The sequence below is a fragment of the Grampus griseus genome (genome assembly GCF_964374135.1).
Source record: "Grampus griseus genome assembly, chromosome: 5".
NCBI lineage: Eukaryota > Metazoa > Chordata > Mammalia > Artiodactyla > Delphinidae > Grampus > Grampus griseus.
The window spans coordinates 2,630,894-2,652,875 of record NC_138998.1 but is presented as its reverse complement, the minus strand read 5'-3'; the positions used below and the strand labels follow the sequence as shown (position 1 = coordinate 2,652,875).

Below are 21,982 nucleotides of genomic sequence, written 5' to 3'. Positions count from 1 at the left end.
CCCCTGCGACGTCACGCTGCAGCCCACACCCACCTGTCCTGGTCTCCTTCTTCATCCCTCACCGGGCACTCAGCGCAGCCCAAGGCATTTATGTGATTTAATGATGCAGAGCTGATCGTAACGGTCACAGCAAGAATGAAGCTGCTGCTTAGAGAGCACTATGGGAGATACTGTGCTAACGCGCTTACATCCATTATCTTCAATTCTATCAACAATCACATAGGTTTGCTCAAGGACAGAAAGCGGAAAGGCTGAGATTCTAGCCCAAATATGGCAGACTCAAAAATCTGTGATCTTAATCACTGTATTTACAACACTTAGGGTCTTGGATCCAAATAGAAACTCTTTCCTTTTGCTTTTAAGGTTTACCAACAAACTGGAAACTGGACAGCGTCACAAACTCTACACATCCAAGGCCAAGATTTCTCACAAATGATGGAGATGGACCCATGAATGAATGAATGAATGAATATGGGTACCAATTAGGAATAAGTCACATTCAGTTTGTGAGGTCCTTAGATCATGAGGACACTGCCGTTTCCTGTAAACCAAGGCATTTCCCTGTGAACCAAGGACTGATACGGTGTTGACGCCAGCTCCTAAAATCTGAAGACAGAACCTGGTTACAAGTTCTAAGACTAACTCTCAGTTGCATTTCAAACAAGTGTGCACATACACACACAGAGACACCTGTTTTATATCCTGACTTTTTTGGAAGAACTTATTTTGCTCTTTTTCTAAATATCCCTTTCAATTTCTCAAATCTCCTAAATAATAAAGATGAGAGACAGTTCAAACACAAATCTTCCCCAAGAGAACATGTGTGGTTTTGACTGTATTGAAATCAGAGCTCATACCACTATTTTATTATTTGTTTAGATAATCCTATTTTCCTCTGAAACAATCCACACACCCAACTTCACAGGTCCACTGGTGGTTCCAAGGAGCTTCTGAAGTGTTTTCAGAAAAGTTAAAGGACCAGCAGTTTTTTGAGAGGGATGAATATGATCATGTTTTATGTTCAAGTTAGAACACTTTGCAAAAGTCCTTCATGGCTCATATATAAGAGTCTTTACAAACTTTCATTAATATATCTTGGTATGTGATGGGCAGATTTTCAGATACACCATTTAAAACTTTATCATGCTAACACAACATTGTAAATCAACTACACTTCCATAAAAAAATAACTTGATCATGAGTCAAAGTCCTTAAAGAAAATGGAAAAAGACCTTATTTTTAAAAATGCTGAATTGAAAAAGAGTGGGAGGTCACATGAACTTGGACATTTAAAAACACAAACTGATTTAAGAAGCAAAGATTTTGGGAAGCCCTAAGACCATAAAGCGATCAACACAAAGACATCTGTCAGGGTGGAGGTGACCGAGGTAAAGACCAGTTAAATCTAATGCAATCAGAAACTTAGGCCAGTTTAACATCTTTTTATGAGGTGACAACCCCCTAACACCATAATCTCGCCTTTCAGGATGATGACACAGGACTTAATGAGTAAAAGAAAACAACTTCAAACCTCTCTCTTGAACATGAATTGTCTATTTAGGTTAAAGGTAGACTTTGAGATCCCATTAGCTCCTGGCACAATTGGGAAAAGTCATGTACACACACACACACACACACACACACAAACACATGCTTCAAAGCAAGTAGTTATGTAACGATATCAATGTCTGTTTCTACTTAGCTTCGAAAACAGAAGTGAAGCCAAAACTAACAACCCTCCTGCTAATTAGAGAAAGAAAAATGTCTTCTCCCCAAGTGCCCCAACATGAAACTGAAATTAACTGCTTTCCTTTGGAACCCACTTATTTTATGCTTCCCAGAAGATATGGGGATAAAGAAACTTTGGAAGAGAGCAGCTGGGGAAAACACATGGACACCATACGTGGACTCAGTGGAAACAGAGCACACACTTAAGAGAAAATTCTTTTCCTTGTGGCAACTGGGGTCTAATAAAAATCTGGTTACCTTTACATTTCTTCTCTTCCGTTTGGAAGGTCTGGGCGTTAGGGACGCTCTGATCGTTCACATCGTCGTGGTCCAGATGGAATATGGAGCTGGTCCAGGTGGCCTGGATGAGATGCCGGGGCGACTGTTCATTCTTCAGTGCGCTGCGCCTCTCTGGGGGGCTCTTCCTGTGCAGGCAGGCTTCAGACATTCCCACAAGCTTCCACTCCTGCTTGCCGTGGGGACAAGGCTTCGGCTTGTCCCAGGCTGGAAGGCCATTTTCTGGAGGGTTGAAAAACACGAGATGACGAGCTTTGGCATTGTCAGGACGGGGCTGAGATGGAGAGGTTTGGAAGGCAAGTGCTTCCTCGGTTCTTTGGGGCTGACAGCATTCGCACACCCCTCCCCTTGACAGTGGTCATAAGATGCAGAGGGTGTCAGCCTCGGGCATGGAGCCACCGGCGTTGGATTGCCTGTCGGAGTAATCAGCACATTCCCCCGATTTTACTGCCTACAAAGATGTCAGCTCCTCCGTGGGAAGGCTGCCCTTTCGCCAGCCCTGCTCCCAACAGCGATGGCCCAGGAGCAAGTGGACACCAATTTATGTCACTGCTTAGATGACCATTTGAGGTCTCGAGGGTCAGGGCTGGCCGTGGACACTTTTCAGAGCCTCAGGACATAAAACGTCCAGGATTCGGCCTTATTTGACTTGGGTGTTATCACAGGCTGACCTGAGGGGCACCCTGTTGCTTAAGAGGGACGTGCCACGTGGCTACGTGAGAGTGACAACTCTGTTCTCCCTGTCACCTTCCACTCCCGACAGCCTGACACAAAGGGCTGGCTCTTCCAAGAGAAACTGTGTCGATGGTTTCAATGTTGTCCCAAACAGGCGAGGAGATCAGATGAACCGAGCAGATCGTGCTTTATTTGTGGGGTAAATTAAGAGCCCTAATGATAGAATGAAAAGCCACATGTCTCTTGCGTTGAGATACAGGCAGTTATGGTTTATGTATACGATGTTGTTTTCTCTATTCAATTTATAGGGACTTGAAGGTCTGCCCTCTAGAGAATGGGGAACAATAGAACAATATAATGAAAACGTTCTCACACTAACCTTCGCTGGTGGCCAATTTTACCTCCTTGACTATCTTACTGAATACAGCTATAAAGCAGAGAGTAAAAAGGAGTATGCTAATCTATATAATTTGTAGATGCAGTCACATTAAAAAACATAATCCAGCTGGTCACCCATATTTCCAGAAATTCGTAGGCTACTGTCTGTCAAAATGAGAAAAAAATATAGAGTTCTACTTTTAAAGTGATTATAGACAGTGATGGAAAGACTAATCGATAAGTGAATTTCTTTTATGCTGAAAGGGCCAAAGGACCGTGAATATCCATGTCAGAGAGACAAGTCCATCCTGGTCTGTGCATAGTACTGGGAATTTAAAGCTGCTGTTCAGACACTGAAAATGAATTTTAAATTACTTAATGCAAGGGTTAAACACGCTTTCGCTTTTCACAAGCCCCCTTTGTAAAGCTACTAGATGCCTTCAGAGATGTTGGTTAGGGGTGGTTTCTCTAAAGGTGTCATCTGTTCTCAGCCCCTTTTGGAAGTTGCATTTACCTTTCCTGGTCTTGGGGTTACTGTGTGGAAACCCCGATACCCATCCACTTTATTTCTAGTACAGGAGAAGACTGTGAACAACTAGAGCAAGATAGCAATAATCGACACGTGATTTCTCTGTCACAGTCAATGGAAATACTGCAGCATGAAATACCCTAACTTGGCCAGTAACCAATGATCCCCTTTAAACAAAATCGTACAACACTTTTGGATGTAATATTTGCTCTTATTCAGAGAGGAGCCCTGAAAATTCACTCTATGCAAAGGGCTGTGCGAGGCATCGTGGAGGGGAGTGAACTAGACCTGGGTTCTTTCTCCTCAGTTTCTAGGGCGTTATTCAATGCATGGTAAGGTAAATCCAAAAGGTCTGGACTCCAGCGTGCCAGCTCCTGTTGCAATTACAGGCACTGAGTCTCACTTTCCATGAAAAGAAAAAAACAGCTTAGGATCTTGGGAGAGTGTATGGCATTTCAGATGAAACGTATCTGTGTGGAATCCTTTCAAGGACCCAGTATCCATGAGGGTTTGAGGTTTTCATGAGCTAGGACTTCCCTGGCAGTCCAGTGGTTAAGACTACGTGCTTCCACTGCAGGGGGCAAGGGTTCGATTCCAGGTGCGGGAACTAAGATTCCACATGCCACGCGGTGTGGCCAAAAAAAAAAAAAAAAGTTTTTCACGAGCTAAATATAAAGCCACTGAATGCAAGGGTTAACTTTGCAAAAAGAGTTTCATTTCGTTTTTACAGAAGTGAAAAGCCTTCTCACCCATGCATGTTTCTATGATGTCTACTCAATTGTCACGGACTCTAATTCCTTGGGAAATTGCACCGTGTAATGCTCCATTTTATTTTTATTTTTTTAAATTTATTTTTGGTTGTGTTGGGTCTTCATTGCTGCGTGCAGGCTTTCTCTAGTTGTGACGGCGAGCGGGGGCTACTCTTCGTTGCGGTGCGTGGGCTTCTCATTGTGGTGACTTCCCTTGTTGCGGAGCACGGGCTCTAGGTGCATGGGCTTCAGTAGTTGTGGCACGCGGGCTCTAGAGCACAGGCTCAGTAGTTGTGGCTCACGGGCTCTAGAGCGCAGGCTCAGTAGTTGTGGCGCACGGGCTTAGTTGCTCCGCGGCATGTGGGATCTTCCCAGACCAGGGCTTCCTGAATTGGCAGGCGGATTCTTAACCACTGCGCCACCAGGGAAGTCCCTAATGCTCCACTTCAAGTAATGTTAAAGTTATCACAGTTTTTTGTAGCACCTCCAACGTTTGATTTTTCTGCAGAAATTCTTAAAATGTGGTATTAATTCCCCTACCTGCACAGAAATTAAGAAATACAGCCAAACTGGGTAGTCACTGCTCCCTAGTGAAGGGAGCTAGTCAACATGCGTGGATGAGAGATGATGGAAGGGACCCCACCCAAGGGGACATTCCTCCCTAAACACAGCCCATTAAAGTTTGCTCAGCACGTCCCCTGGGCCAGCAAGAGCAGGAATTTCTTCTAAGCAAGTGAGGTTATTTTTGCGGGGAGGCACGGGATAGGATTGCCTTCCATTTTCCTAAGAAAAGAGTCCGAGGTGGTTTGGGAAAAGGGCTCCATTCGTGAGAGGCGTTTACGAGCTCGTAATTGCTGTCTGTAATTACATTCATGATAATGATATTCTGTTGCTTAACTGGCAGGTTTATTGTTGGGGCACTGCCGGCACATCTGGGCCTAAGAAGCCCTGGTTGGGTCACGGGAAAACTTGAGGGATTTACTTAAGGAGGATTCTTGATTATTTTCCCAAGAAGAGAAGGGCATATATGATTCCTATTCCATTCCCAAGGAGGGTTGAGACACGATTCCAGGCTCCTTCAATTCTGCCTGCCGAGGAGGCTGTGAACTGTGTTATTTATTTATTTATTAATGGATTGGTTGAGATTTCAATGCTCCAATTTTATAAACAAAAATTTAGGTTATTTAATATTAAAGCAGAGACAAAAAGTTTTAACATTGTTTTAATCAAGTAACATAGCTGTTTGAAACAGGAAATTTTAAGACAGTTGAATAGAGCAAAGGGAAAGATTATGAGGATAGCCACTCTGAATAAATCCCTTACTATATGCATTTGAATTCCACTGTAAGTTTGGCACTAGACTGAACACTGGCCTACGCCAAAATTTTCTCTTTAGTGTTTAGAAGTCCTGAACGTTTTCCTTCAGATTTAAAAGAAGAAAAAGAGAGAAAAAAAAAAAAGGAAGAAAGAAAAAGGGAAAAAACCCTCTATAACAGAACCTCCTTAGCTTGATAATGGATATGCTGCATGCAACTTCATACCCCCTAAAGAATTTCAGAAAACGGCAAAAAATTTAAAACCTAGGTGGGATATGAATTTGCAAAAACCTCTTCTCTTTGGTGTGACAAAGCTCATTCCCTCCTGGTAGGTATATGGCTCTCCTTCAATCTCATCAAAATCTATCAGAAAAGGCAGCTGGAGACCAATTTGTACCTCGCCAGTAAGACTGCTAGGGTTTAATTTCTTATAATATCGAGCTAACAAGGTTTTATTATACCAAATGTTTGTAGAGTTTCAATGTGAAAAAAACTTACATACATTTTGAACTGTGTTATTTCCATGTTTGCTTGGCAATGATGGTTTTCAGGGATTTCCTGCTATTTCTGTATCCTTTGCTTCCCCCAAACCTCAAACCAATGAGATATTTCTTTTTAGAAGGATTAAAATCTCAAAAGACTACATCCGTGAATCTCAAATTTTGGTAAATATCAGTCATGTGAGGCGCTATTAAAGATGGCAGGAGGGGGCTTCCCTGGTGGCGCAGTGGTTGAGAGCCCGCCTGCCGATGCAGGGGACGCGGGTTCGTGCCCCGGTCCGGGAGGATCCCACATGCCGCGGAGCGGCTGCGCCCGTGAGCCATGGCCGCTGAGCCTGTGCGTCCGGAGCCTGTGCTCCGCAACGGGGGAGGCCACAACAGTGAGAGGCCCGCGTACCGCAAAAAAAAAAAAGATGGCAGGAGATCAGGCTTATTGAAATAGGATGGGGCCTGGGCATTTGTATATTTACCAAGTTCTACAGATGGTTCTGATACCCAGTAGAGTTTGAGATCCACAGGGTTAAGAAAATCTAAGGTAAGAAAACAAATTATTGGCAGATATCGGATAAGGGTGCAGTTCCCTTCTCAGACTGGAAGGTTTTACACGCCCTGGACTAAATTCGCATTATAATTAAAACATTCATCAATTGTTTTGGGATCCACTGCTTGAAGCATTGAAAGTCAGATGTTAACTGGAGTTATCTTGTAGATTGCAGGTATGGATGTGAGTAAATATTCAGTCAAAAAGCCTGTTGTTCTGAGGAATATCTGGGACACAAATGTGCACAGTAGTAGAAATACATTTTTTTTAAAAGGGAGATTCTGGAAATGACCATATCTTATTATTCGCATGAAGAATGAATTCTTTAATGGACCCCAGTTAACAGATGGCTTTTAATATTTCATAGTCTAGACATCGACAATTAATTTGTCAGTTATGATGCAAATTAATAAATAAGTAGAATCAAAGGAAAGAACTAGATAGGGGCATGTGAACTGCTACTAAAATAACTAGACACACATTGACCTGTGTGTCCCGAGGGCGTCTAGATTTGAATGATTGCATCTGTGTTAGATGACCATAATTCTAGTGGCTCGAATGACCCAGCATTGACCTAAAGGGTTCTTTTGCAAAAAGAAACAAACATAAATCCTATGAACAGAACTGCCTACGTCCTATCTCTGGAAATTTCGTTAAAGATAATGGAAAATAAACCTGTCCATCAAAAAAGGAGAATTGTATGAAAATATGCAAGCATTTCAGGACATGAAAGCAAGCTTACACCTTAGAAAAGTGCTAAGGCAAAGGCAATGGAATTATGACAAAGTGCTCAGGAAGGGTCTGCTGAGTACGCTGGGGTTTCATGGCCCCAATTACGATTGTGGAGTTTGCATTAAAAGGCCATCAGTATGAGGCACTGAGACCCCCGAACCATATCCTGTGTTCAGCGGATGTATGTATAATACGCTTTGCCAACCCAGTGAGTGTGTAGAACTATCATCGTAGAGCATCAGGCCACTAAGTATGAGGTCTCTGATTTCCGCTTAAATTTTTGACTCCAACCCATACGTTCAGCCTTGTGGGATTCTCAGACACGTCAGCTGACTTTTATTTGTGGAGTCACGTAGAACAGGAGACTCGTATTTGGCTGGGCATTTACTATGGGCCAGGTATAGAGCGAGACACTTTGATTCACCTCCACGAACATCCCGGAAGTACACAGTGTTCTACTGCTTGATTGAGCCCCCACTCCCGTGGCTCTGCCCCCTGTTCTCTGTCCTCTGGACATATGGGCTTCAAACCTGGGAAGCTCATTCCCACCACAGGGTCTTTGCAGAAGCTCTTCCCTATGCCTGGACTGCCCCCTTCCCGACCCTTATACAACCATCCCTTGTTGTACCAAGAAACCCACGAGGATCCAACTGCCTCCCCCTTTTACAAGAAGGTTAGATTTCCCCTGATGCAGAACCTCTCAGGGTTGCATTTCTCCAGGAAGGTAACTGAAAATGAAAAACCTTGGTGGAGGGAGGCAGGGAGGGGGCTGGAAGATCGGCATCCCAACCCTTCGGTGGAGTGGTTGATGGGTCTAATCTTGGAAGATCACTTCCTGTCCCTAAGTCTCAGATTTTCCATTTGCAAAAGGGCAATATAATATTGCTCCTGGGATTTTTCTAAGGTTCAAATGAAATGACGTATGTGGATGTATTTAGTAATTAAGTGCTCTTCGGGTGTACACAGTGCTGTAACCACCTAATCTATATTGTGTACATGACCATATGTATCTCTTTCTATCCAAAGGGAAAAAATACTATTAATAAAACAATGTGTTACTTTTCCTAATAAGATATTCTATGTTCAGTGGATACGGGTACCTTACCTTTACTCTCAACACCATGACCATCATCAACACCGCTACCATCACCATCTGGTCCTCAACAGAACGTGTGTGTAGGTGAGGTTGTTTTTGATGACCTCCCACTTCCTTTTGACCCCCTTTTGATCGTCTCTCCCTCCTCCCAAGTCCTTGCTATTCTCATGCAGTCCTCTGGGTGCTCAGTCACCACTGTGGGAGAATCCCCTACTCAAAGATCTCTTAGTGACCTTGGGCAAGTCACTTCTCTTCTCTGTACTTTAGTTTCCTCACCTGCAACGTGGGAACATTCTATTGCTGTGATGATTAAATAAGTTCGTACATAAAAAGGTCTCAGAACAGTGCACGGCACATTGTAAACGGTAAATGTTCGCTCTTTACTCATACGCTCAAATGATCTCTTTCCTTTGCCCCATCCTCCAAACTCAAGTCTTTTCTAAACGTGATTCTCAAAGAACATCTCCAGAAGAAAGAAGTTTGACAAATGACTTCACACCACTAGCTTAAAGGCTTGGAACCTGGGATGAGTCACCCCTCTCAGCAGAAGTTGTGATTTAAAGAGGATGCTTGAAGAGTGTAGGACCGTAGCCCAGGAATGACTGCCTAAAGCTGGATGTCTGATGACCGTGCAAGGCAGGTGCGAGAGACGTTTTGGCGAAGTAGGCATTTCCGTTCAGGCTCCTGACTATCTCATACCCGGCTTGCTTGGCTTGGTGGGTCAAGCAACCTAATAGTGAGGACACAGGTTTGATCCCTATTCACCTTTCAAGACCTGGCTCATTGTTTAAGCTGTTCTTGAACCAATCCATCCACCTTCAAACTTCCATACTTCCAAAAAGTATCTCCCTTCCTCTGCATGCTACTTTGTACCTCGTGATATAACCATTTATATACACGTATAATTTTCTCTTTTTCTTTTGTGGTTACACTTACATTGCCTAGCACAATGTCAATGAATAACAATTAATATTTCTTGTTCCCTAACAATCTGATAATTGCAAAGAGAAAACTGCTACCTAAGCACAGACTCTGCCTATTTTCTTATCCAGAAGCCACTGGTTAGTCACAAGTTGGATTCATTACTATTAAAACCAATTCAGTGCGATTTTCTATCACCAACGGTATTAACGTCCCCAAACTGCAGGTGAAAATGGAAGCTCTTCTGCTCTTGTAGAGGCAGGACAGGATAGTGGATAAGACTATGGGCTCAGCTAGTCAAAGTTCAGATTCTGGCTCTGCCACTTATTAGCTGTGTGACTTTGAGAAAACTGGACCTGTCTCTGGAATATCTGTCCTGTTTGTCCTGCCTCCTCTGCAAGGGCAAGAACTTATCACGGCCTCCTTGTGTGTCAGTGGCATCCCCACATTCTTCCTCCTTTACTGGACCCTAGTCAATTTATCCATCTCTCAAATCCCACAGCTCTAAGCACAGTGTCTTAACATGACAGGACCTCAATAAATGTTATTTGGAAATAACTGAATGTAATCTAGGCAGGTCAGAAAACCCCTGAAGCCGAAACAGAGCACACACAGACTCTTATCTATCCAGGAATTTCTACCCACAGAACAGTAATGTGTTCTGTGCGAGACAAGTCAGCCAGACCGCTCAGCGTGAGCAGCGAAGGTGGCCCCGCCAGGGACAGATGCTGGGGCACAGGCTGCGGGGTGCTCTGTGCTCAGAGAAGACAGAAAGGGCAGCCGGGTGACTCTGTTCCTCCCACTGCCAGGCTGGGTGATCTCGCTGCTTTTACTTTGGCGTTTGTACCCCATGAATGCTCTGCCCAAGCCACAGGTGTAGCCCACTGTTTGCTTCCCAGGCCGCGTGTGTGGCCGAGCTCCACAGACGTGCTACTGTGTGGCTGGTGAGTCTCAGGGCCGTCCTCTCAGGCCCCCTGACCCGGCACAGCACCCCTGGTCTAGTAGCATCTGGGAGGGGGTGGGCCGGCCACCAGAGGATGGGCTGCGGGCTTGTCTCCTGGTGCCTTCGGATCTGCCTGGGGTGGCGTTCTTTACCTGGCCTGGGAATCCTCAAGAGTGACCTGAAGCTGTACGGCCTTGGGCACCATTTACTTCCATTTATGAAGGCCTTGGTGGGTGGCGCTTCCCCAGAGGAAGCCACGGGACTTGTAAATTTGGAATATTTGGGCAAGAAATGGAGAGTTCTCTGAATTAGACAAAAATCAAATTGTTGACTGTTTTTAAAGGATATTCACTATTACTACTTTCAAGAATGGTCAGGGAAGGTGACACAACTTTGCTGAGTAACCTGGGGTGAAAATACCTCACGGGGTGGGTGTGAAGGTGACATGAAGCAACATATGTACGAGGCCTAGCTTTGAGCAGAAGTGCAAGTGCTGGCAGGGCTCCCTTCCTATTTTCCTACTAATGATTATGGAGATCAAAGCCACCGTTCCCGGTGGGCGGGATTGCACAGACCCTAGGAACCTCCCAGGGCAGGGTGGACACTGTCCACACAGCCTCTCTTACTATGCCAGCCTGCGGTGAGTTCCTCTCCTTTTGAAACACATTCGTTGTTTGTTCTAAAAACACGCAATCGTGTACTGTTTCTGAGATCTCACTGATATATATTCGTATTCCCAATATAAAGACTTGGCTAGCCCTGGAGGTTGGGACCAGAGACTACCTTGATATTCTCTACAATTTAAACCTGCAAAATGGAATGAAATGCTCTGACCATTGTAAGGCACACGAGGGAATGGGTCACAGCTGAGGACAGGGCCTTCCAGGCCCCTGACTTCTAAAGGACTTGTGGCTAGGGAGAATAAGGAAGGAAGGAAACCATGTATATTATTGTGTACAAGGTATTTACATGCATAATAATAGTAATAATGCTGGTGTAGGCAGCTTTGGGCAGGAAAGAGCACTTTGCAGGAAGGAGCTCTCTGCAGGAGGTCCCTTTTGTCTTGTCCCTTTTGTCTTGTCACCTGTCCTGTCACCAACCTTAAACCAGGCGCCCCATGTTCTACTCATCTCTGGCCCAAGCACACTTTTCAAATCTTTGGATCACACAATACGCTGCTTAACCTGTTGGTTCCTTCTTTAGATCAAAGAAGTAGAACTGAAGAATAAGTAATTAACAGACCACCAGATCTCTTCCCCAGCTTCCCCTTCAGTCACCTCAAGAACGAACAGCATCTAAAGAAAGATCATGAGATGACAAGCCTGAACGCAGTGGGAGACTACGAGTCTGACCTCCTACCTCAATGATTAACTGAGATTACTTCCCCTTTTCCCTTTAAAAACTTTCATGGCCAAGTAGTATCTTTGGAGTTGGTTTTGGGACACAAGTCCACCTTCTCCCCAGATTGCTGGCTTTGTGATTAAAAGCAACATTTTCCGTTTCTACCAACCCTTGCCTCTTGAGTACTGATTTTCGAGCTGGGAGCAGCCAGACCTGAGTTTGGTTACACTGATAAAATGTACTGAGCACTTACTATATGCCAGGTTACTAGACTGGGCTCCATAAACACAAATTACTGTTCACTGAGCACCTACTGTGTGCCAGGTAGCCTCCTAAGTGTTTTTCATACATCATCTCATTTATATGCATAGAAATATCAAGAAATAGGTATTGTGTCTGTCATTTAAACCAATGAGGAAATAAGGGTGGAGGCGAGTTAACTGACTCCTGTGTTTCTGTTTCGGATGGGTTACAATGCACAATAATTATTAGTTCCCCGTTACATTTGTGAGTTCCTTAACAGCTGGGACCATGGCTTGTTTAGCTGCTTGCCCAGCACACAGCACTGGGGTCTGGTCCACTGAATGCTCTTTGCCTGGACTGAAACTGAACTGAATGGGTGGCTCTCCCCATCTCCATCCCTCTCCTCCACAGCCCAGTGGGAGCATCCTTCTCCCCTCTGTGCTTGTTCTGTTTTCCTGTGGCTCAGCTAAGTGTCCTTTCCTATGGCCCCTACACACTTTCCCCCAAACTTCTCTTCCTTTATTTCCTCCCCTTTCCAAGCGCTATGTGTCTGTGGCTATTTCAAGATCTGGAGAAGAGGTCTCTAAAGAAACTGGGTGCTGGGGTTTGAGAAACAAATAATGACATTTTATTTGAAAATTTAGAAAGAAAAGCTTTTATTAACACTGCATTGATGTACGTACAGAATGAATGAATGAATGAATGAATGAAAGAAATACTGAGGTGGGGGTAATGTGCTCAAACATCCCAGTCAGGGCTTACTCATCAGCTGCTCCACTCCTGAAATTTTATAAACAAGATTGCTGAGGCCCTTGTTCAGCCTTTGTCTGTTTACCTGAAACGCGTCCTCAGAAATATCGTCTTGTAGGCAAAGTCTTGCAAAATTAGCCTCTTTGTTCAGATAGGCTGCTTTCCATTGCTATGTGGTTTTGGTTTTCTTTTCCTGAGCACTTGCCTATTAATTTGCCCTTTTGTTGAGCCTGGCCTTCTCTGCCCTTGCATGCAGGCGAATTTAAGTTTGCTATCACAGCGGTTTTCTCTTGTTTCCCTGGCAGTGATCCTCGGTCCATTAAGTGAGTGAGATCTGGGAACTGCTAAGACAGAAACAAATCTTCTCCTTATCTGGCTGGTCTCACTTCTCCAGTTTTCCTGCCTATTCAACTAGGCAATCACTATCTCCATGAAAAACAATCAACATAGCCATAGAAATCTCAAATAAGGATTCTGAAACTAGAAACTACAATGATCATCTCTTGGTAACTTAAAACCATGAAACATTTTTACAAGTGTTTGTGTTTAGAACCTTTAAATGGGATGCACATTCATCTCTTTTAAAGTTTAGCTTGAAACAAAGTTAAAAACCAAGCAACAAAACAACCTGTGTTCAAAGACCACGGGGGAAACTCCACTTGGAGTTTCACCCCATGAAAACGTGGCAGTATTTACCCACACGGGAACAAGCTGAATGCTGGAACACCGACCACAGGCCCCAAAGACTGGGAAAGGACTTTCCAGTGAACACAATGGAATCCTCCCTTGGGAATGGTCATTGGTTTTCCATAATTCATACCGAATTTAATCAGAGACTCCTCAGGTCGGATGACTCAAACTTGGAGGTAATTACTCTAATGGCCACAGAGATTCCATTTAGGATATTAAAAAGGCTACAGCTGTTGCAGAAACATTCATATTAAGGAGCCACAAATGCACAGTAAAGGGAACAGATGTTTGTTGCCAGGATTAGATTTCTCCTGTGCGAAAGTTCAGGTCTTAGTGTTGATTCTTGTTGCCAGTCTGAACCCACAATTTTGAAAAAAAACATAGGTCGCCTGTAAGCTCGACCCCATTTTATGTTCCCAAACTTGAAATACACCTTCCACAAGTAGGAAAGAATGTGAATCTTTTCTAACTTTGGAACCTAGGACCGGGACATAATTTGTGGATCAAGAACAAATTTTGAGATTTACCATTTATCAACTAAAAAGACAAAATATGACTTGGGTAATGAGAACAATTTTGTACATCACACTTCAAAGGAGTCTTATTACTTGGCAGCAAAACACAAATTCTATCAATGAAATTACACACACTCAGGGCTTAACAAACTGGACAAACATATATGCTGGTGTTAAAAAAATAAAGTCACATACAAGCCTACAGAGGCCCCTTCCTCTGGGTTTTCATAGAATCTCACGACCGTTTTTCCAGATATTGCTTTGTGCAAAGGGGTAACTAGGAGCGAGATCTCGGCAGATATGCCCTTCATTTACAGAGGAAATATTTCAATCTGGAGAAGGACTGCCCAGCTCCAACCTGCCTGCCCCCCAGCGAGGGCCAGGCGTGCCCCATGGCCCCTCCATCTCAAATGGCTTGTGAATGTCTAAGAGGTCTTGTTACTCTCCCGTAGTCTGAGGACCCACAGAATCAGCGTCACCGGGAACTTGTTAGAAATGTGGGATGCTGGCCCCAGAACGGATGAATCAGAATCTGCTTTTAAACCAGATCCTCAAGGGATTCATGTGCACATTGATGTCTAAGACACTCTGTTCTAGGGCACAGTCTCCATACAAAGTAGACAGGATTTGTTAAACGTGTGGTTTAGCCAGTTTAAACTCTGGTGGGATTTTTAATATTTACTGCAGAGAGAGATGATTTTCCTATCCAGAAATCAGAGAGGAGAGTAGTATTTGATGGGTTGCAGGTTAGGGAAAGTAAAGGGACATGCCTTTATTATCTTTTTAAATTTAATTTTATTTATTTTATACAGTAGGTTCTTATTAGTTATCCATTTTATACACATCAGTGTATACATGTCAATCCCAATCGCCCAATTCATCCCACCACCACCATCCCCGCCCCGCCACTTTCCCCCCTTGGTGTCCACATGTTTGTTCTCTACATCTGTGTCTCTATTTCTGCCCTGCAAACCGGTTCATCTGTACCATTTTTCTAGGTTCCACATATATGCGTTAATATACCATATTTGTTTTTCTCTTTCTGACTTGCTTCTCTCTGTATGAGAGTCTCTAGATCCATCCACGTCTCTACAAATGACCCAATTTCGGGGACGTGCCTTTAATGCCTTTATTTCCTAAATGGTTAGTTGGTAACTTTGCTTCATGAAATGGAAAAATCCAAACACAAAGATTTCCGATTATAATTTCCTTTCCTTTCCTTTCATTTCCTCTCTAGAGATATCCAGCAAAATAATAAAAGTAATAGCTAACATTGAATGTAGGCTTACTAGATGCCAGGCACCCATTCTGAGATTAAATGTAAGATTTAATCTTCACAATACTCTGTGAGGCAGCAAGATTATCCTCAGGTTTTAGATGAGGGAACTGGTGCACAGAGAGGCTTAGCAACAAACTCAAGATCACACAGTGAGTAAGGGACAGAGTCAGGATCCAAAACCGAGGAGGTCTAGCTGACCACGCCACACCTCTCCCTGTTATGGGAAACCAACAGCAAATGACTTAGGTGACCATCTCAGGCAGAAGCACTAAATTCTGTGGCCTGAAACACGGAGTTAGAGGTTTGAAATAAAGACACTAAAGCTCAGAGAGGTCACGTTCGTGCTGCAAGTCACCAGATGAGGGAAGTGCTGGGGTGGGTCTTCTGATTTTTCATCCTATGATCTTTTAATTCAAAACATACTTTTTTTTTTTTTTTTTTTTTTTGGTATACAACAAGGATTTATCGCTCAATCTCAACACTTTCAAATTCTGACATTTTCACTCTGTACCTCAAACATTAGGAGCTGTTTTTCTAATTAAGACTTTTGTCTTCCAGTAAATCTACCGAACACAAGACAGCTCTGCAGGGCATGATTCTCATTCCCACGCTGATTTTTTCAAAAGCCTAATGTTTATGATAGTACCGGCTCTGCCTCCAAGTGGCCAGAAAACTTAGAAAGAAAACAAAAACGAACAACCTAGGTAAGGAAGAACTGACTTGTGTCCTAGCTGCCCATCTCAAAGGTTAAAAGGCCACCTGATGGTTTAGAACTGACAACGGGATAATTTCATTTGGAGTTTATGATATTGAGAGGTAGCCCTTTTAGAAGGTCTCCTGGGTGCCAGGAACAGTGCACACAGTGCTTTATTTACTCATTAGAACGACGCTGTGAAGGAGATGGTGTTAGGAGCCCCGTTTCATGGATGAGGAAACGCTGGCCGAGACAGCTAAAGATATTGTCCAAAGTTACAGACAGTAAACGGGGAGCTCTTCTCATACTCCCTAGGTTACATTCTGCAGGTGAGGCAATGGTAGCCCAGAGAAGAAAAACATTTGCCCACAGTCACGAAGCTAGTTAAAGGGCAGTGCTGTGCTTGGAATCTTCCTCCAGAGGGGCCAAGCTTGGCTTGATGGCAAATGGGAAATCCTAGGGAATGACAGTGGACCGTCTCAGCGTACATATTGCTTTGAGAGAGGTTCATCTAGCTCCTCAGGAAACATGGCTTCAGAAAGCCAAATCTCTCCTTAAAAAAAGAACGGAGGGTCTTTTCTGGTGGCGCAGCAGTTGGGAGTCCGCCTGCCAATGCGGAGGACGCGGGTTCGTGCCCCGGTCCGGGAGGATCCCACATGCCGCGGAGCGGCTGCGCCCGTGAGCCATGGCCGCTGAGCCTGCGCGTCCGGAGCCTGTGCTCCGCAGCGGGAGAGGCCACAGCAGTGAGAGGCCCGTGTACCGCAAAAAAAAAAAAAAAAGAAAGAAAGAATGGAATCCAAGAGCATATTTCTTTAGAAATGTAGGATGCACATGATGTCCAAATGAACAGGCTTGTCTTATTTTGAGCATGGAACAAGAGATGTTTGAGATGCAAACATTTCCAACTTTCTGAAAGTCTGGCCTGAGATATTTTCTGACCAAATAGTAACCAAAAGAAGAACAAATATTGTGCTGTTAGCAATTATCCCGTGTGTCTGGTACATGTCCACAAATGGCAGCTTCTGCAGAAGGAGTCGAGCTACCAAAGTGATGGAACCAACGCGCTCTCCAACCAAAGAGTGTGTGTTCTCTTGCGTATTCTCGTGGTTGGATTTATTTGGGACAGTGTGGCAAGCAAAGTCGAAGGTATCAAAAATGATCCACACTTGCTTCCCAAGACGGACGGGCAGCTCACTTCCTGGGGCTGCCTTGTCTACAGCTGCCTCAATTCTAGGGGTCCATTTGCCTGGAAGATGAGACAAGGTGGGGATGAGGAAGTAAACTGCCAAAGTGAGGAAGCTAACATTCTGCATGTTACCTCCTCACGAGGGTCACTCAGGGGACCCACATACCGACTCACAAAGAGTCACAGCCTGAAGTTGCCACGAGCGCCTACAGGGTTGCCCCTAAGCTGGCGGTCTGCACCCAGGATTTTGCCTTCCTGGAGACAGCTGACAGTGTCTGGAGACAGGCCAGGGATGCTGCTAAACATTTTACGATGCACAGGCTAACCCTCCACGAGAATTATGCAGACCCTCAGATCAATGGTGCTGAGGTTAAGAAACCCGCCTGCCAGACTGTGAGGTGAGCGAGGTTCTCGTGGCCTCTGGTTCAGAATGCTCTTACTCTGGACTTCCCTGGTGGTCCAGTGGTTAAGACTCCGCGCTACCACAGCAGGGGGCGCAAGTTTGATCCCTGGTCGGGGAGCTAAGCTCCGGCATGCCAGGCACACAGCACAGCAAAAATAAATAACTAAATAAAATTTAAAAAATTCTCTTCCTCTGACCCGAGTGAGGCACTGGGGTTCCTCCTTTCTACCCTCCTCCCACGGTCGGTGTGACTGATTCCAGGGAGGGACAGTCCCGTTGAATTAATACACACTAAGGTGTGAATGGCTGATAGATCCAGCACTAGCAGGAACAGCTGCAGTTTAAGTGACTCATGAATTTAATCTAAATTCAGCTCCAATCTGGGAAATTTTAGCGAGAGTGCCCTAATAACACAGGCACTTATTTTTAGTAGATGGGCGAGATGGTGAAATTTGCAAAGCATTGCTCACCTTCTAAAGTCCTAACATACATAAACAAATCTGTGATGTGGTTCCATGGGGATATAGTCGTGAATACCTTTTTTTTTTTTTTAAACTTTTTTTTTGGCTGTGCCACGCGGCTTGTGGGATCTTAGCTCCCCGACTAGGGATTGAACCTGAGCCCCCCGGCAGTGAAAGTGCGGAGTCCTAACAACTGGACCGCCAGGGAATTCCCTGAATACTTTTTTTATTACAAGCAATTATTTGTACTTGGTATTGATCACAGTTGCTTTCCAGCAAGGGAAGAAACCCTATAAAAAATTCCTGTGCCCCAAACAGAGCTTATTTACCTTCTCTTCATTTCTAATATTGACTTGTGGGTTTGATACGCTAGGGCCCATTTGCTGGTATTTGAACGGCCCTCGTTACCATAAGTCCCAGGCTGTCTCCTCTCTGGACTGCTGTGGACCTATATTTGGACGGCAGGCTGCGTAGGCTTTTATTTAAAGCAAGCGAAGCAGACACAGCCTGAGCAAAATAATGAGCCGTGGAGATGAGCGTCAGAGTCATTTCTTCTCATTTTAAGGCTCAGAAACAGATTTTGCCCTTCCGTACGCAGAGGGTGTGACGACGTGAAGCGGAAGTGATCCTCGCCTGCCAAACCTACATTGGGGAGACCACTTTACTTCGCTCTCCAGATTCTTTGTCCTGATGAGCAACAGCTAGGGGACGTATATGGTAGATTGATGGGTAGCAGTATTCCATGCTGAATTTCAGAGGTAAATTAGCAGCCTCCATGGGTCTTCATCTTATGGGCTCTGGGTAGTAAAATTCAGAGAAGAGCTGGAGCTGAGAAGGGACCTTAGGGCTCACACCAGTTCAAACACCTCGTTTATGGAAAAGGAAACGGGAGTCCAAGAAGGGGGCCTGGTTTGATGGAGGCCATTTGGACAGAGTCACAACAAGCCTGACCTCCCACAAGTGTACCGACTCCTAACACCAAGTTCCATCAGGAGCCTCCCCTGTGACACAGGGAGCGCTGAGACCGTCTGGGGTGAAGCTGGGTGAGGGCAGGTAGCCTTCATCACGATGAAACGACCTCCTTGTTTCCAGAAAAAGCAGCTCCTGGTTCCGTGTCTTGAATCTGGCCTCAGGATAGAGGCAGCGGCTGATTGTTTAGGATGAACTAATACCGGGCTGAAGTGGTCCTTGTCCCAAGATAACTGGCAGACTCTCTCAACCAGTGCTCTCCTGGGGGCTGGCCCACGATGGTATTTTACGGGGGTGAGCAATGCCGGCACTGCAGCATGCCATTGACGGTGGGAGCGGGGGACAGTGGTAAAAAGCTACAAGGGGCCCAAGCAGAGCGGACCCTTCGACAGAAAGAGCTACCTAGAGATAGAAAGAGGGTGAGATGGGGATGGACAAGACAGACTGGGGACTGTGGACCCGAAAGCCTGTCCAGGAACCCCATACTCTAGACAATTTTTTTTTTTTTCCTTTTTTGCGGTATGCGGGCCTCTCACTGTTGTGGCCTCTCCCGTTGCGGAGCACAGGCTCCGGACGCGCAGGCTCAGCGGCCATGGCTCACGGGCCCAGCCGCTCCGCGGCATGTGGGATCTTCCGGGACCGGGGCACGAACCCGTGTCCCCTGCATCGGCAGGCAGACTCTCAACCACTGCGCCACCAGGGAAGCCCACTCTAGGCAATTTAATTCTTGTCCTCTTGGCCAGCGCATGTGGAGATCAAAGGCCTTTCTTCAACTAATTTGTGGCACATGGCAAATCCTTGACAGGGTCAGGAAAAACAGCAGATTCTGAATCTTGGAAATTTGGAATCTTAAGCCTCTATTAATTACACATGTCATGGACTCTGTAATTTGAAAGGAGAGAAAATCCACCACGGCTACAACTGCCCTTCCCCAAAGCAGAGATTAGGCGAATCACAGACCTGGTCAATATTTCCTGAGTTCTTCCAAGGGAAGGGACTAGTTAAGAAATCCTTGTCTGGAAAGGTGAGAACAATAGAATTGGGCATCTTATGGAGGCAGGTTAGTGGCTAAAAGATTCTAGAAGCTTTAGTAATAGATTTTCAGTGATGTCTCCTTTCACAGACATCCTAAAGGGATGTTTGAAATGAATGGGCACTTCTCAAGGATCAGGCCTGGAAAGTGGGACTGGAAGACCTATTTCTGAGTCACTCCCATGACTCTTTACTTCTTGGACTGTGGGATGGGTTGCTGGGGAAAGCTGGATGGCATTTGGTCATGGGATTTAGAAATGTGCTTGAGCAAGACGACAAGATAGGCGCATTTGTCCCCTTAAGCTTTCCTGGCGGGGTGGTGCATGTGACCTGGAGATATCTAGGTGGTGGTGGTGGTGATAATAAATGCCATAAAGACGGCGTTTATGGTTTAGTACTTGAGCTCCCAGTGTTCCAGCCGTGGTGCGAAGCACGTTGTTTCTTTTGACCCTTACATTAGTATCGAGATCGCTAGTGGTCATGCCCGTGTCACAGATGAACAAACTGAGTATTCAGAAAGGGGAGGCCACTTGCCCAAGGTCACAGCTGAAGAGGGAGAGCCACATTGGATCCCAGGTGGATGCAACCAGAGGCCTGTGCCCTCGGCCCCCCTGCTGCCTTTTAAGGGGTCAGCAGTGTGGATATGGTTTGGGGCATTCGCAATGGCTGGTGCAGAGCTAACTGGAGTCGAGATGGATACACTTTCCTGGTTTGGAGACACACGTCGTCCTCATCGTTTACCTGCTCCCTCTCCCCTCCAGCCTTTTCCGCATTTAAAAGGAAAAGATAAAAGCAAACAAAGAGAAGTAAAACAGAGCTTCAGGGAAAGAATGAAGCAAGTAAAAAACAGGCAGGCTTTCCAACAAACCAATAGAAAGCTCCTCTGTCCTTTTGAGAAATCATCAAAAGCAATAAGACAAGGGCTGGGAATCAAGAAGGACCAAAGGGGAGGGGCTCCTCCGGGGTCTCAGGAGAGAACCTCAGCCAGAAGACAAGGCCTCGGAGTCACCGGGATGCGGACACGGAAACCTTCCCTCCCTTGGGGACCTTGCAGGCTCTTCCTGACCTGTCAGCAAGCAGGAGGGACTTGCTGCTCTCAGGGACCCACCCAGCACCTCTAAATATCCTCCTTCTCTGTTGTAAAGGCTGCTTTGGGACGTAAAGGCCACCAGCCTTCAAGTGATGCTCTCTGCTTTCACGTTTCTGTTTACACTTTCTGGAACGGAACACGTATTTTTTGGTAGCTCATATCATTATGTTTTAAGCCCTTGTACCTTAACCATGCCTCATGGAATCATCACCCTGTCAATTCAGTCCCAAACAACAGGAAAACCTTCTCCACGGGACCTCTTCATCTCTCAGATGCATCGTTAGTCGCTGATGTATGCTACTTAGAATTTCTAGGGACAAACGTGTCTTCCTGGCTTAGATGCATAGAGCCAAAAAGAAATAAAAAGTCCTATCAAATTTGCAGTGTGAGGGCTTCCCTGGTGGCGCAGTGGTTGGGAGTCCGCCTGCCGATGCAGGGGACACGGGTTCGTGCCCCGGTCCGGGAAGATCCCACATGCCACGGAGCGGCTGGGCCCGTGAGCCGTGGCCGCTGAGCCTGCGCGTCCGGAGCCTGTGCTCCGCAATGCGAGAGGCCACAACAGTGAGAGGCCTGCGTACCGGGAAAAAAAAAAAAAAAAAAAATTGCAGTGTGTGCAGAGGAGGATGGTGAGGGGAGACCAGAGCACTCAGGTGTATTGAGTGCCCACCAGGGACAATGACTGTATGCATATTACTCTGTGCCTTTTTTATTTTTTTTGACCTCTGCTGTTTCCCTGGGGACCACAGAACTTGTCACACAGGAGCACCCCCATAAATGTTGACTGATTTACTTAGATTCTCACTGCAGTGCTAGGATGCTTTCTGCCCCCATTGGACAATAAGAAAATTAAGACTCCACGAGCTTAAGCGACTTGCTCAAATTCACAGGGTTAATAAGTGGCCAAGGAGGGATTTGGCCCCAAGG

The 21,982-nt window shown here is 45.3% G+C and overlaps 1 protein-coding gene across 12 annotated transcripts in view; it reads right to left on the bottom strand.

The window, feature by feature from the left end:
• The window catches only part of THRB (thyroid hormone receptor beta), a 391,122-nt gene that overhangs the window by 71,487 nt on the left and 297,653 nt on the right, over positions 1–21,982 (bottom strand). For 10 of the 12 annotated variants that reach the window (XM_082654094.1, XM_082654096.1, XM_082654093.1 and 7 more), the window contains one exon: positions 1,987–2,247. The exons of the other annotated variants lie outside the window; for them this stretch is intronic. In XM_082654094.1, the coding sequence (XP_082510220.1) occupies positions 1,987–2,247 (261 nt within the window). The remainder of the gene's footprint in view (positions 1–1,986; positions 2,248–21,982) is intronic. 12 annotated transcript variants of the gene reach the window in all.